At 41.4% G+C, this 15,456-nt stretch overlaps 1 protein-coding gene across 5 annotated transcripts in view; it reads left to right on the top strand.

The window, feature by feature from the left end:
• Positions 1 to 15,456, top strand: part of AKAP7 (A-kinase anchoring protein 7) — a 161,269-nt gene that overhangs the window by 44,313 nt on the left and 101,500 nt on the right. Inside the window, exons 6-7 of one of the 5 annotated variants that reach the window (XM_033235452.1) lie at positions 6,033 to 6,137; positions 6,826 to 9,967. The exons of 3 other annotated variants lie outside the window; for them this stretch is intronic. In XM_033235452.1, coding sequence (XP_033091343.1) covers positions 6,033 to 6,137; positions 6,826 to 6,878 — 158 coding nt within the window. In that variant the 3' untranslated portion in view covers positions 6,879 to 9,967. Of the gene's footprint in view, positions 1 to 6,032; positions 6,425 to 6,825; positions 9,968 to 15,456 lie in introns of those variants that run through there. One more of the 5 variants, XM_033235450.1, reaches the window with a different exon arrangement.

Below are 15,456 nucleotides of genomic sequence, written 5' to 3'. Positions count from 1 at the left end.
ATCTGATTGAAATCACAGCTTCTTCTAGGTGAAGGCTGCTCATTTCACCCAATTCCACATTCCACAGGACCCAGAGATATCATCTACATTCTCTTCTCTCTCTGTTGCTTTGTCCCTATTCTATCCTTACACAAAGGCCTTTCCTTATTGGTGGTTCATGTTACCTGGTTTTGTTACCTTCTGCCTCTCTTTTTGCTGTCATCTGAATATTTCCTCTCCTATTTTGAGGATTTTGTTTCATAGCTTTCATTGCAATGCTTGCGTCCTTCAGTAGCACGAGCACAATCTGTCCAGCCATGCTGGCACAAACTGAGCTTTGGAGTCAGTCAGAACCATTTGCATTCCTGTGCAGTCTGTTACCAGCTGAGTGGTTTTAAGCAATTTACTTCACCTCCCAGTCCTTCAGTTTCTTTATTTGTACAATGGGCCTAGTAGTAACTGTTCTGAAAATAAAGTGAGATAATCTATACGAAGTGTTTAGCATAGTATTGGGCACATAGACAATGTTAAATAGATGGTAGCTGTTATTATTAATGATAAATACTCCATTCCCACTACTGCCATCACAGCTGTTGCTTTTCTTAATATCCCTTGACTTCTTTGACGTTAGCATCCTACACCCATACACCACTCTGCTATTCATAAGCGTATTTCTGAGACCTTAAACTCAGTTATAGCTGTCGCCACAGCTTCCCATTCTAGTTGCCGTTTACTTCCTTTCCACTACTACTAATGCTCTGGAACCTCACCCAGGCTTGGCCTCTTCCAGGACAGCATGGATGTATTCATTCTTAAACTAGACAAGGCCTCAAGGTATGTCACTTTCTTGGTGGCTCTTTCAGTTGTCCTGTCTCCTTCTGTTTGACCTGGCTGGGAAACACCAATGGCAGATCCAATCCAGTCATTTGCTTTTTTGCCCCAACACCTGGGCAAAATAAAATCCACCCTTCTTGCTGTAGCCCACAGTACCTTCCATGTTCTGGTCCGCTGCCTATATCTCCTGCCTTATCATGGTCCTCTCTCCCTGCCCACTGTGCTCCAGTTGAACTTTCTTCTAACAGATACTGGACTCAACCAAGTCTTTTCTGCCATAGATCTTCTGAAAATGCCTGAGTGTTCCTTCTGCTTAGACCTTTTCATTCTTAGGATCTCAAATGTCACCACCTCAGAGTCCCTGCCCGCTGTGAGTAGAGTATTTTTATAAGTAAGCTCTCTATCACTGTACCCAGTGGAATGCCCTCATAGAGCTCATCACATGTTGTAATTATGTTATTGTCTATTTTTGTTGTTGTTGTTGTTTGTTTGTTTGTTTTGAGATGGAGTCTCGCTCTGTTGCCCAGGCTGGAGTGCAGTTGCACGATCTTGGCTCACCGCAAACTCTGCCTCCTGGGTTCAAGTGATTCTCCTGTCTTAGCCTCCCTAGTAGCTCAGATTACAGGTGCCTGCCACCACACCTGGCTAAGTTTCGTATTTATAGTAGAGACGGGGTTTCGCCATGTTGGCCAAGCTGGTCTCAAACTCCTGACCTCAAGTGATCTGCCTGCCTCAGCCCCTCAAAGTGCTGGGATTACAGGCGTGAGCCACTGTGCCTGGCCCATTATTGTCTATTTGATTGACTGTCTTCGTGGCTAGATTAGGCTCCATGAGGGCCAGGACCATGACTGTTTTGATCACTAGCGTATACCCAGTACTGTCTATAATGTGTGACACATAAAACACGTTAAGGCTCACATAATCCCAGCACTTTGGGGGCCTGAGGAGGGAGGATTGCTTGAGCTCAGTGGTTTAAGACCAGCTAGGCAACATAGTGAAACTGTTTCTACAAAAGATAGAAAAAAATTACCTGGGCATGGTGGTGCATGCCTTGATTCCAGCTACTTGGGTAGCTGAGGTGGAAGGATTGCTTGAGTCTGGGAGGGCGAGGCTTCAGTGAGCTGTGAATATGCCACCATACTCCAGCCTGGGTGACAGAGAAAGACCCTGTCTCAAATAAATAAATAAATACATAAATAAATAAGATGTTAATAAATATTTATCAAAAGAATGACAAAATGAAGAAATCACACGGTCATGTAGGCTGGCTCTCCTGCAAATGTATGTCTTCCACACTCAGAGCCTTGGCTCGGCAGGTCCACTGCTTTGGCTCAGTTTTTTCTCATGTCTACTGTTGCTGCTGCAGCCCCCTGTTTGGAGCAACTATAACCTTCTACCCCTCTCTCAGCAGATGGCATTGAGGCTGAGATCCGCTCACTTCAAGTCCCAAGTCCCTCTGCTACTGCATTTGGCTTTTAAATTCTCATACAGTTTTAGGAAAAAAGGTGTCCTTTATCTAGTTAAGACTAACCCCTTCAGCTGTGTTCTTGGTCGGCTGGTCTCAACCGGGATCTTGTTATACCAGTTACTTCTTCCCTCTCAGTGTTTCTGTATTTTCAACCCTTTGTCTTTATCACCTCCTTTCCCCCAACTTTACTTGCTCAATAACACCTTTCCTATCCCTAAACAAACAAAAAGCAAAGTTAGAAAACCCTAAGAATTAGCTACAGAAAAATCTCTTGATTTTGAATCTCCTGCTAGCTTCTTCATTGTACCTTTCCTACCCAGAAGCTTTAAAAGAGTTGCCTGTATTCTCTGTACCTTTCCTACCCAGAATCTTTAAAATTTAAAAAATCTTCATTGTACCTTTCCTACCCAGAATCTTTAAAAAAAGTTGCCTGTGTTCTCTGTCTCTAGTTCATTACTGTCCTTTTCTCGAACCTCCCGCCGTCAGTAGGCTATGGCTTACTTCACTACATGCCACATCATGGGCCCCTGATAGCTTTGTAATCACTGAATCTAACGGATGCTCTGGATTTATTCATACAACCGAGCACTCCCTTCTTTAAATTCTTTTGGCTTCTGAGACACCACTTTCTTTTTTCTTTCTTTTTTTTTTTGTGTGTATGTGTGTTTAATACTTCTCTCAATGTATCTTCTCAGCTTTCTTCACTAGCTTCTCTCTTTTTTCTTTAAGCATTTATATATTTAGATTTCTTTTTTTTTTTTTTTTTTTTTTTTTGAGACGGAGTCTTGCTCTGTCGCCGGGGCTGGAGTGCAGTGGCCGGATCTCAGCTCACTGCAAGCTCCGCCTCCCGGTTCACGTCATTCTCCTGCCTCAGCCTCCCGAGTAGCTGGGACTACAGACGCCCGCCACCTCGCCCGGCTAGTTTTTTGTATTTTTAGTAGAGACGGGGTTTCACAGTGTTCGCCAGGATGGTCTCGATCTCCTGACCTCGTGATCCGCCCGTCTCGGCCTCCCAAAGTGCTGGGATACAGGCTTGAGCCACCGCGCCCGCCATATATTTAGATTTCTGAACCTGACTCTCTGTTTAACTATGTTTCTTTCTTTTTTTGTTTTTTGAAATGGAGTCTCACTCTGTCGCCCAGGCTGGAGTGCAGTGGCACTATCTCGGCTCACTACAACCTCTGCCTCCCAGGTTCAAGCGATTCTCCTGCCTCAGCCTCCTGAGTAGCTGGGATTACAGGCACATGCCACCACACCTGGCTAATTTTTGTATTTTTAGTAGAGACATGGTTTCACCATGTTGGCCAGGCTGGTATCAAACTCCTGACCTCAGGTGATCTGCCCGCCTCGGCCTCCCAAAGTGCTGGGATTACAGGTGTGAGCCACTGCGCCTGGCCCCATGTTTCTCTTTTTGTATTTACCATCACAGTCAATCTCCCTACTCTTCCACCACGAACATAAGAAATCTAGGTGTCATCCTAAATGCCAGCATCAGTTATTTTAGATATTCATAGTCATCAAATGCTGTAAATTTTCTCTCTTAAATATCACTCCCATTTGTTCCCTACTTTCTGTCCCTATTGCTGTGCCTCAGTTCCAGCTCTGTTCATCTTTTACCTATGCTACTGCAGTAGTCTCCTGGTCTACAACCTGCCGCTTTGCTTCCAGACTCTTTCTAAAGCACAAAACTAAGCGTTTTTATGCTCTCTGCTTAAAAAAATTTATTGACTTACTGTTGGATCTAGGACAAAATCTATTCTTCTTTCTCTGTCATTTAAGATTCTGAGCTCCTGGATTCTTGCCTGTGTATTTAGCCTTATTGTGCTGTCCACGCTGCACCCATTGTTTAAAGAACACTGAACTACTTACAGGTGTCCAGAGGCACTTGGCCATGTCATGTCTTCATGCCTTAGCTGACGCTGCCGCCACCCCATGGAATCCTTCACATTCTTCACTTGATCAGACAACAACCACTGATTTTTTTTTTTTTTTAAATTAGTTTTGGCCGGACATGGTGGCTGATGCCTGTAATCCTAGCACTTTGGGAGGCCGAGGTGGGTAGATCACTTGAGGTCAGGAGTTTGAAACAAGCCTGGCCAACATAGTGAAACTCCATCTCTACTAAAAATACAGAAAAATTAGCCAGGCATGGTGGTGGGTACCTGTGATCTCACCTACTCAGGAGGCTGAGGCATGGGAATCGCATGAACCCAAGAGGTAGCAGTTGTAGTGAGCTGAGATGGCACCACTGCACTCCAGCCTGGGTGACAGAGTAAGAGTCCATCTACAAAAAAAAAAAAAAGTTTTAACTATAGTAAAATACACATAATATGATATTTACTATCTTAACTTTTTTAAAACATATAGTTCAGTAGTGTTAAGTATATTCATATTATTGGGCAAGCAAGCTACAGAATCTTTTTAATCTTGCAAAATGGAAACTCCATACCCATGAAAAACAAATCCTCACTCCCTCCTTCCCCTGGCTTCTGGCGACCACCATTCTGCTTTCTGTCTCTATGAATTTGACTGTGTAGCTGCCTCATAGAAGTGAAACCATGTAGTATTTATCTTTTTGTGACTGGCTGATTTCACTTAACATAATGTCCTTAAGGTTCATACATGTTGTATTGTGTCAGAACTTTCTTCCTTTTTAATGCTTTGTAATATTCCATGGTATATGTACATACCACATTTTGCTTATCTTGTTATCTGTTGATGGGTTTGTTGATGGACTCTTGGCTATTGTGAATAATACAGCTATGAACACGAGTGTATAAATATCTCTTTAAGACCTTGAGTTCAGATCTTTTGGATATGTAATCAGAAGTGGAATTACTAAATCATATGGTAGTTTTATTTTTAATATTTTGAGGAACTGCCATAATGTTTTCTGTAGCAGCTGGACTATTTTACATTCCCACCAGCAGTATACAAGGGCTCCAACACTTGTTATTTTCTATTTTTTTGATAATAGCCCTTTTAAAAAAAAAATTTAACCCAAACTTTGTATTGATCAAAACAGCTTCATTATTCTGTATAACAAAGAATTGTTATAAACTTGAATTTATGTAACTAATTAAAACTAACCAAAATAACCAATTTTATATTCGCTTTACATATTGGAATTCAACAAAAAACATTTTAATTTTGAGGGGAAAAAAGCTGTATTTCAAAATGTTTAAAAAAGTCACCATCATGGAAATCTTAGGATCAAATGGCCTTCTTAATGAAGAGAGGCAGGAGATAAACCATCCAGCAGAGGGCTCTGTGTAAAAACATTTATTTTTACTAATGTTTAGAATACAGGAACTAAAGAAAGGAAAAAAAAAGACAACTCCAAAGCGACAGTGAGTTAGGGCCTGCCCGCGGCCAAGGGGGAAGGCTACTCTGGGGTATCCTGGCATGCACTGTCCCTCCACTACTTAATGTCAGTGCCACCAAGCAGAAAACTTGAGGAATCAGGGTTTGAAGACCTTACCAGCTGCTAGCGAGCGTGCAAGGGAAGAAAGGGATGTTTGTGTGGCTTCCCCATGAGCTGAGAGCCAGGATACACAGGGCAGGTGGCAGAGGCTCCCAATTCAGTTAAGGGCAGGAGGCTGAATGCCCAGGTCCAGGAAGAACAAAAAGGGGATTTTGGAGGTAGGTTTTTTCGTTATGTTAAAAAAACAGGCACATTACCCATCTCCCTGTAGCCCCTGAGCTGCTGGCCTGGCCCCCGATCCTTCCCCTCTCGCCACAAAACCAAAAGGAATAAGAAGGGAGACAGAAGATGAGACATTCCAAGGGTGGGGAATGCTTCGGTCACTGGAGCCCGCCCATGAGAGTGAGCCCGGAGAGCACCGGGAAGCACAAGGTAAAGCTGCTGCTCCCCCTGGGGTGGGGTGGACTGGGACAGGGCAGAGCCAGGAGGGTGACCGAGAACATCCTGACTCCAGCAAAGAACCCTATGTAGCAGAAACAGAGGGCCGCAGAGGAGCCACTCTGGAGGAAAGAGGTGAGGCTAAGTGGCACAGGGGCATGGGAAGCTCCTTGTAGCCGTGGCCTCAGCTGCTTTCTCCCAGCTGCCTCGGGCAAAGGGGCTCTGGCCTGGCTTGCCTCTAGGGGAAGGGAAAACTCTGGAGACCAGAGTGGAGGCAGCAGAGAGAGAAGTGAGCTGCTCTCCCATGCTTTCTAGGAGGACAGTGAACCCTGTGATCACCATAGCCTGGGCCCAAGGCAAGCAGAGTGAATGCATTTCCTGGAGAGCAGAGAGAAACTGGGCCCACAGGTAGGCCTTGGGGCAGGATGTTGCTCCTTTCTCCTTGAGGGCCTAGGGCCAGAGGTGGCCAGAGCTGCCACCTCAGCTTGCGGCTGCCAAAGGCAGGCTAGAACAAGCACCCCAAGGTTCTCTGGACTTGTGAAGGAGAGGTGGAAGAAGGGAAAGGTGGGTTTGAAAAATGAAGTGGAGGAGAGAAACAGCCTTAGGTATGTCGAGGAGCAGTGGGGTGGCCATCTCAAGAGGAGTTCTGGTTCTGGTAGATGGCAACTTTCTCCTTCAACAGGTCCAGACACAGGTGGCAACTCCTACTTCCTTCGGGGGCTCAGACATGGATGAGGTGAGACAGTACAGTTGGTAGCCGTGATCGCAGTCAGCACGGAAGCCCAGCTGGTCATCATTCTCAGTGGTGCTGCAGGTGTCATGACATTGGCACTCCATGTACTGCCAGCGGTAGGTCTTCACTGCCGCCATCGTCATGGGGGTGAAATGGAGGCAAGATGGATGCCCTGAGCAGCCACAGTCAAAACAAGACACCAGCTCCTTGAGTTGTCCCATCTTCTTGTTAATCTTTGAGTTCCCCAGACAGAAGTTACAGTAGTGGTTGGGCAAGGCCAATCCATCAGGACCCTTTTTGGGTTTCTGTTCCTCAGACCTCTGGGAAACAGGGGTGGGTGGTTGGGAGTCTTCTTTGTCCTCACCCTACTCCTCAGCCCAGTGAGAGTGGACATAGTGGTAGCTGAGGCCTGGTTGGTTCTTGTAATGTTTTCCACAAATGTCACAGCCATAGGGCTTGTCCCGGTCCTCCAGGTTGGAAGCATCCAGCTCCTTACAGGCACTGCCCACACCTTTACACTTGGATTACCCCTTTCCTGGACACTTGGGAGCATCTTCTTCATAGTCCTCATCATTGAAGTCATCTGGTTCTAGGATTCGCTTTTGTGCTTGACTGTTGGTCACAGGAAACTCACCCAGGGTGTCATCATCAACTCGGGGACCTGGGGCACCTCGCTTCTCCAGGGGGTCAGTGTGCAACAGAACCTCTAAACTGCTGCCATCCTGAGAGATCAGCCCCTCCTTCTTTAGGGTCTGGTCTGTGTCTGGCTTGACAGATGGGAAGGAAAGTTGTGGATCTTCAGGGGGGTGGGCTCGCTGCTTTTTCTGCCAGCGCTGGGCAGGGTAAGAGTACAGCTGTCCAGAGGCCAATTCTAGAACCCGGTCACTTTTCCATCCAAATGTAACAATTGCTCTGGGCTACTCCAGTCTGAGTCCAAGAAAGGCAGGTGCACGCTGTGCTCAGCACAGAGGTGGGCATTGTAGTTGTGGCCCTGCTCCATGGCATCTTTGTAGTACTGCTCCCAAGGAGCTTCACTACACTCACCACCACAGTGCCATTTTCCCTGCTCCTCTCTCTCCATTAATGGCCATTCTAATAGGTATGAGGTGGTATTTCATTTGTGGTTTTGATTTGCAATTCCTTAATGATTAGTGATGTTGAACATCTTTTCCTGTGCTTTTTGCCATTTGGGTTTCTTCTATGGAGGAATCCTATTCACATCTTTTGCCCATTTTAAAACCAAGTTGTTTGTCTTTTGTTGGTGATTTGAAGGAGTTATTTATATTCTGAATATTAACCTCTTATCAGATACATGATTTGCAAATATTTCTCCCATTCCATAGGTGGCCTTTTCATTCTATTATATCCTATGATGCATGAAAATTTTATATTTTTATGTAATCCAATTTATCTATTTTTACTCTTGTTGCCTGTGCTTTGGTGTCACACTCAAGAAATCATTGCCAAATCTAATGTCTCAAACCTTTCCCTCTATGTTTTTTCTTAAGAGTCTTATAATTTTAACTCTTATGTTTACATCTTTGATCCATTTCGAGTTAATTTTTGTATATGGTGTAAGGTAAGGGACTAACTTCATTCTTTTGCATGTGGATATCCAGTTTTCCTAGCACCATTTGTTGAAAGACTGCTAATGTAGTTTGGATGTTACCCCTTCCCAAATTTCATGTTGAAATGTAGTCCCTAATGTTGGAGGTGGAGCCTTGTGGAAGGTGATTGGATCATCATCCTCTTGGTACTGTCCTCATGCTAGTGAGTGAGTTCTTGTGAGATCTGGTCATTTAAAAGTGTGTGGGACCTTCCCCCCTCTCTCTTATTCCTGTTTCCACTATGTGAGATGCCTGGTCCCCCTGTGCCTTCTGCCATGGATTGTAAGCTTCCTGAGGCCTCCCCAGAAGGAGATGCTGGCATTATGCTTCCTGTACAGCCTGCAGAACTGTGAGCCAATTAAGTGTCTTTTCTTATAAATTACCCAGTCTCAGGTATTTTTTTATAGCAATACAGAAATGGCTTAATACAACTGTCTTTTCTCATTGAATGGTCTTGGCACTGTTGTTGAAACTTTTGACCATTGTCGTAGTCCTTTCCTGCCGTTATAACAAAATACCTGGACTGGGTAATTTATAAACAACAGAAATTCATTCATCACAGTTCTGGAAACTGGAAGTTCAAGATCAGGTCACCAGCAGATTTAGTGTCTGGAGAGGACTCTCTGCTTCACAGATGACACATTGTTGCTGCATCCTCACCTAGTGGAAGGGGAGAACGCTATATCCTCACATGGTGGAGGGGAAACAGGGACAAAGACAAAAGTGATTTAGGACCCCTGAATCTCTTTTAAGGGCAGTAATCCCATTAATGAAGGCAAACCTCTTGTGACCTCATCGGCTCCCAAAGGCCCCACCTCTTAATACCATTACCTTGGGGATTAGGTCTCAACATAAGAATTTTGCAGGGACACAAACATTCAGACTATAGCAACCATATTATGAGGGTTTATTTTTGAGCTTTCTATTCTATTTCATTAGTCTATATATTTGTCTTTATGCATATATCATACTGTCTTGATTACTATAGATTTGTAATAACTTTTGAAATCAGAAGTGTAAAATCTCTAACTTTGATCTTTATCAAGATCATTTTGCTCTTCAGAGATCCTTGAGGTTCAATATGAATTTTAGGATGGATTTTTAAAATTTCTGCAGAAAATAGCATTGGGATTTTGATAGGGTTACATTAAATCATTAGATTGCTTTGAGCAGTATTGGCATTTTAACAATATGTAGTCCTTCAGTTCATTAAAACAGGCAGGATGTCTTTTCATTTATTTGTGTTTTCTTTAAATTTCTTTTAGCAATGTTTTGTAGTTTTCAGAATATGCATCTTTCACCTCCTTGGTTAAGTTTATTCCTAAGTATTTTATAATTTTTGTATTCCTAATTATTTTATAATTTTATTTATAATGTTGATATAATTGTTTTCTTAATTTCCTTTCATATTGTATCACTGACCTTTCATAGAGACTTATTTCAAGTGTCACTTTTAAAATAAAGGACTTTTCTTTTTCTCCAGAGTAGAAATGATCATTTTATTCTCTTCTCCCCTAAATCTCTACTGTAGAAACTATAACAACTTAGCATAATTGTTTAGAAATCTAACTTTCCCAACCAGAATTGAAAGCTCTTTGAGGGAATCTTTCATCTTTCTGTCCTCAACTCCTGCGACGTAATAGAGATTCAATAAATATATTTTAATAGATAAAGCAATGAAAAAAAGTGTGATGCACACATAAAAGTCTAATTGAAAGAACATTTAACCTTAGGTAGTCTCTCTTCCCTCATTTACATCCGTGTCTAAATCTTTGCATGATAATTAAACCCAGTTCTGGTGTTCTAGAATCCCCTAAGGATGATGTACCAGAACTCTCTCTGGCAGTTCACTTGGATTTGCTGGTTGTTAGGATAAGAAGGGACCTGAGAGACAATTTATTATGGCCTCATCACTTCTACTGTCAGGGTTAAGTGATGTGTCCAGGAGCACAAGCTAAATTATGGGAGGACTGGGTTGGAGTTAGAAGGCTCAGTCTGGTTCTCTTTCTCAACTGCAGTGGAATGAGTAGAATTCCTCTGGCATCAAGATGTATTTTAAAGACGTGTTTTTAAGAATGACACTTAAAAATTCTACTTGTCAGTTTTACACAGTAATCAACTAGAAATATCTATTTAAGATGAGGACTATAAAATTTTTAAATTGAAGTTGGTTTCAACATTATATCAGCCTTTTTATTGAAACATATATTTCAAGTGACTTGCTAAGACTATCTAAAATGAAACTGTTTAAGCAGTATGTGGATACAGGAATGCTTTAAATGTTAATAGTAATACTATAGGAACAACAAAAACAGCTTTATGGCTTTTATTTCTTTAAAGTTTTAGGTGATGAGAAGTGATTCTAAAGTTTCATTGAGATTTTTCACATTATATGTGACACAATTTCAGTATAACTTACAGTAGTGGTAGAAAGTATCTTACAATTGGAAAACATGGAAAATACTCATTGCTTGCTATTGTTCAATTACACATTAGTTTTTTTGTTGTTGTTATTGTTTTGTTTTTTAAGACTGTGTCTCACTCTGTCACCCAGGCTGGAGTACAGTGGTGCCATCAGAGCTAACTGCAGCCTTGACCTCCCGGGGCTTAGGTGATCCTCCCATTTCATCCTCCTGAGTAGCTGGGATTACAGGCATGTGCCATCACACCTGGCTGATTTTTTTTGTTTGGTTTTTTTTTGTAGAGACAGGGTTTCACCATGTTGCCCAGGCTGGTCTCAAATATCTGGGCTCAGGCAGTTCTCCCTTCTTGGCCTCCCAGAGTACCGGGATTATAGGCATGAGCCACCTCACCTGGCCACAAATCAAAAATTGAACATGCTATTTTTGTTACATCCACATATTGAAATAATATATAGAGATACTTGACTTACGGTGCAGTTATATCCTAATAAACCTATTGTAACTTGAAAATTAATTGAATACATTTAACCTACATGAAAATATAGTTTAGTCTAGCCTACCTTAAATGTGCCCACAACACTTAACATTAACCTACAGCTGTGCAAAATCATCTGGCAACACAACACACTGTAGAGTGTTGGTTGTTACCCTTGTGATCATGTGACTGAGTGGGAGCAGCTGGCTGCTGCTTTCCGACATCGAGAGAGAATATCATACTGCATATTGCTATCCTGGGAAAAGACCAAAAATCAGGATTTCCAAGTAGAGTTTCTACTGAATGCATGTTGCTTTTGTGCAATTGTAAAATCAAAAAATCATAAATTGAAGCTTTGTAGTTTGAGATTATCTGTGTAAGTTTAGTAATATATTGAACTTCATTCCTTTAGCATTCTAGACTATTCTTATTAATAAACCTCTTTGTGATTATTCTCAAATTGGAGATCATGTGATCATAAGCATCCTTAACAATGTTAGAAAAAGGGAGAAAATAGCAAAAGCTTGGAAAGAAGGGGGAAATATTTATCTTGCAAAAAGGGTGTATAAGTAGAAACATGATTTTGTTAAAATTGATCTGTTACAGTTTACTTTGAGACAACTTTTAGCAACTTCTTTGCACTTTAAGATTATTATGTAAATTTATTGCTGCTACATATTTTAAAGAGTTCACCTAAAGAAAATCTCCTATATAAAAAAAAGTAAAGCCTAAAAAACAAATAAAGCTGTATTTGTTAGGGTTACAAATGCATTCTTTCTCTATTAAATTATTTATTTCAGTATTCTCTTATATAGCAAAGTGTCCTTGTATGTAAATATATTTTTAAGCAATTGTTCTTCAGACAATTTTCATCTTCAGTTATAAGTTATATTGTTTAGGAAGCACCCTTACCTGACTTTTTGAAGGATATCTGACGTATGTGCTTTGTGATTTTTGGTTTAGTGCTTGAAGGAATGCCTGTGGTACTGGGAGGAAATAAGCAATCTCAATTATTCATAAGCTTCTCTTCCAGGACTTCCAACTTTTGTGTAAGTTGTTAATAGATGAAAAATGACATGTAGGTTTCACATTAGTAAAAGCTTTTCTCATCCCAAATATGATATTGCTCTAACCATTACCTAATACTCTAAGCAATAGATTATACTACTGTTAAGAATATAAAATCAGTATTAAGAAGTACTTTTCAAAAAGAAGGCATTTTCTTTTTCCCCACTTCTGTGTACCTATAGACTATATTGAAAAAGCATGTTAATAAAAATCAGAAGTTCTTTGTGACAAATATTATTTAAAACAGTATTGTGAATAAATATCATAAGAGACTTCAGACCCAGTGAATAATGAGAGCTGTTGGATCAAAATCTGAGGTAACTGAAATCAGTAAATGGAAAAATGTTGGCTGGGTGCAGTGGCTCATGACTGCAATTCCAGCACTTCAGGTGGGAAGCCACGGCGGGCAGATCACTTGAGGCCAGGAGTTCGAGATCAGACTGGCTAACATGACAAAACCCTGTATCTTCTAAAAATACAAAAATTAGCCAGACATGGTGGTGCGTGCCTGTAATCCCAGCTACCCAGGTGGCTGAGGCACGAGTATTGCTTGAACCTGGGAGGTGGTGGAGGTTGCAGTGAACTGAGATTGTACCACTGCAATACAGCCTGGGTGACGGAGTGAGATTCTGTCTTGAAAAAGAAAAAAAAAGGAAAAAAAGAGAAAAATGTTTTCTTTAGACTCAATTAAGATTGTTATAGCAAATAAGATAATAAACATTAGGTAGTAAAGAACAGTACAAATGCCCACTATTTTAATTTTCTGTTAACAAAAGTCCATTTCTTATATCTGTCAAATTTTTTGATAAATTCAAAAATTCAAATTTGACTTTTTGATGTTGATTGGGAAGTCCGTCTTTTTATTGTACTGAAATCTGTCCCATGAGACTATAACCTCCCAGGAGACAAAAATAACTTAGAGTCTCTTGTGTGCAGCCTTCAGCAGTACTGTGCTTGGCACTTACAGGGAATGCTCAGGAAGTAACTGAATAAATGAATTTGTGCTTCCACACCTTTATGCTATTTATTTTCTAGGTTGATACAAACATGTTGCTAAATTGCTATTGGAAGCTCTTATATGGGATAATTTTTCAAATATTTGAAGACTTGGAAATTATGCTCTAAACAGTCAAATCTTAGGAACATAGTAAATTAGTCCATCATGACATATATAAAACCGTAAGACATCGCTAATATTTAACTGGCTTTGACCCATAAAAGTGACAGTTTTGTATGATTCAGACTAATATTTCAACATGAGGTTCTTTTAAAACAGTTGTGAATATGCCAAAACAGAGAGGGCCAAAATTGGGTTATGACAGGGTAGTTGAGAAAAGATAGGTTTTTGTAATTTATATGAACTCTAAGTCGATAAGTTAATTACAGTGATAAAGTGATAATAGGAATACACTCCCACTGTTTCATAACATGCTTATGCTGGACTTGTCTTTCTTTTTTTGGCTACCCAGCATCTAAATTTTTTATACTAATCTCTCGTGTTAGTTATATTCTTTCATAGACTCCCTTGCTGCTAGGGAAGGAAAATATGATCTTGGTCTGACGCAGACTTTGAATCAGAAGCTAGCAACTTGAAGAAGAAAAGGACCATGTAGAATTCATCCTTGGGATAGGTGTGTCATCAGTGATAGCTACTACCAGTCCAAGGCCAGTGGAAGCAGTTTTGGCCCTTTGTGTGCTGTCTGTGGTTTGGCACCTGATGCTCCCTGGAAGAGGGGGTGTTGGTACTGGACCTGGGCTCCACCAGAACTTTGGGCATCTCCTATCTCCTTGGCTTCATGGCCTTTCAGCCTAGTCCTCTGGTCCTCGTGGTGGTGTTTTTTTTTGAGACTGGGTCTTTGTCACCCAGCTTAGCCTCCCAAGTAGCTGGGACTACAGGTACACCCCACCACACCTGGCTAATTGTTTGTATTTTTGGTAGAGATGGGGTTTCACCATGTTGTCTGGGCTGGTCTTGAACTCCTGAGCTCAGGCAGTCTACCCACCATGGCCTCCCAGGATTGAGCCACCACACTAGGCCCTCCCAGTGTTCTTATATGAACTCTTTTCCTCCTCAACTCAGCCAAAGTTGCCATCTGTTGTTTGCAACTGAGAACCAGTGTTTTCTAGGCATTTTAATGGTCTATTGCTTAACCTTCTTTATTACCATAGAATAGAGACAAAAAGCTATTTGAGGGCAGTGACTACCAGCACAGGGTTTTTAGAATATGCCCCAAATTTATATACCATGATTGAAATGTCACATTTAGCACATTAATTAGTGTTCAGTAAAAAGTAAAATAATAATTAAAAAAAGAAAGTAACAGTAAAAGTAAAATAACAGTAAGATTTTTCGAAGATGTGGTGAGATACTGTTTTGAGTTATTCACTGAGTTTCTCTCCTTGTGTTTCTTGTATCCCTTGTTCTCTGCTTGCCCCCTCCTGGGCAGTGAGTGACACTCATGTTTCAGAAGAGTAGGAATACAGCAGCAAAAGTAGAGGAAAGGTGGGGTTTCAAAAACAAAGCATAATGATAGGTTTTTTCCTGTCTTGGTACTAGAAAAGATACTCTGGGTTGGGTGAAGAAGAGTTAGAGGCCAAGCAAGAGTGTGTGTTCTTGCCCAATCTGTCATCCCATGAGTGAAACAACAGAAATCCACATAAGTCTGAAAGCAGGAATGATCTCTGCTCCATCCCTGAGAAGTCTCCACACAGTCAGCAAAGCCAGAATTCCCTGTGCTTCCAGAGTGTACTGGAGGTGACAGAAGATGGTTTCATGTGCCAGGTGGCCCCATGGTGTTCAGACCTGTTTGAACCCTTTCCACCTTTGTCTAGGACACCCAAAAAATTAGAAAAAAACCAGCCCACTCGGCTGTTTCTGTGTGCTCAAGAGGAGCAGGAAGGCAGTAAAGGGCCTCAGGCAGCCCCAGTGAATTCTGGCTTGCTCTGGTGTGGTATGGCAAGCTATAGGATGAAATCCAGGAAGAAATAGATATTCTAGTTGAAATAT

This window comes from Trachypithecus francoisi, unplaced genomic scaffold, assembly GCF_009764315.1.
Source record: "Trachypithecus francoisi isolate TF-2019V2 unplaced genomic scaffold, Tfra_2.0 Lachesis_group15, whole genome shotgun sequence".
Taxonomy (NCBI): domain Eukaryota; kingdom Metazoa; phylum Chordata; class Mammalia; order Primates; family Cercopithecidae; genus Trachypithecus; species Trachypithecus francoisi.
The sequence above is the reverse complement of the archived record's forward strand: the minus strand, read 5'-3'. Positions and strand labels throughout refer to the sequence as shown.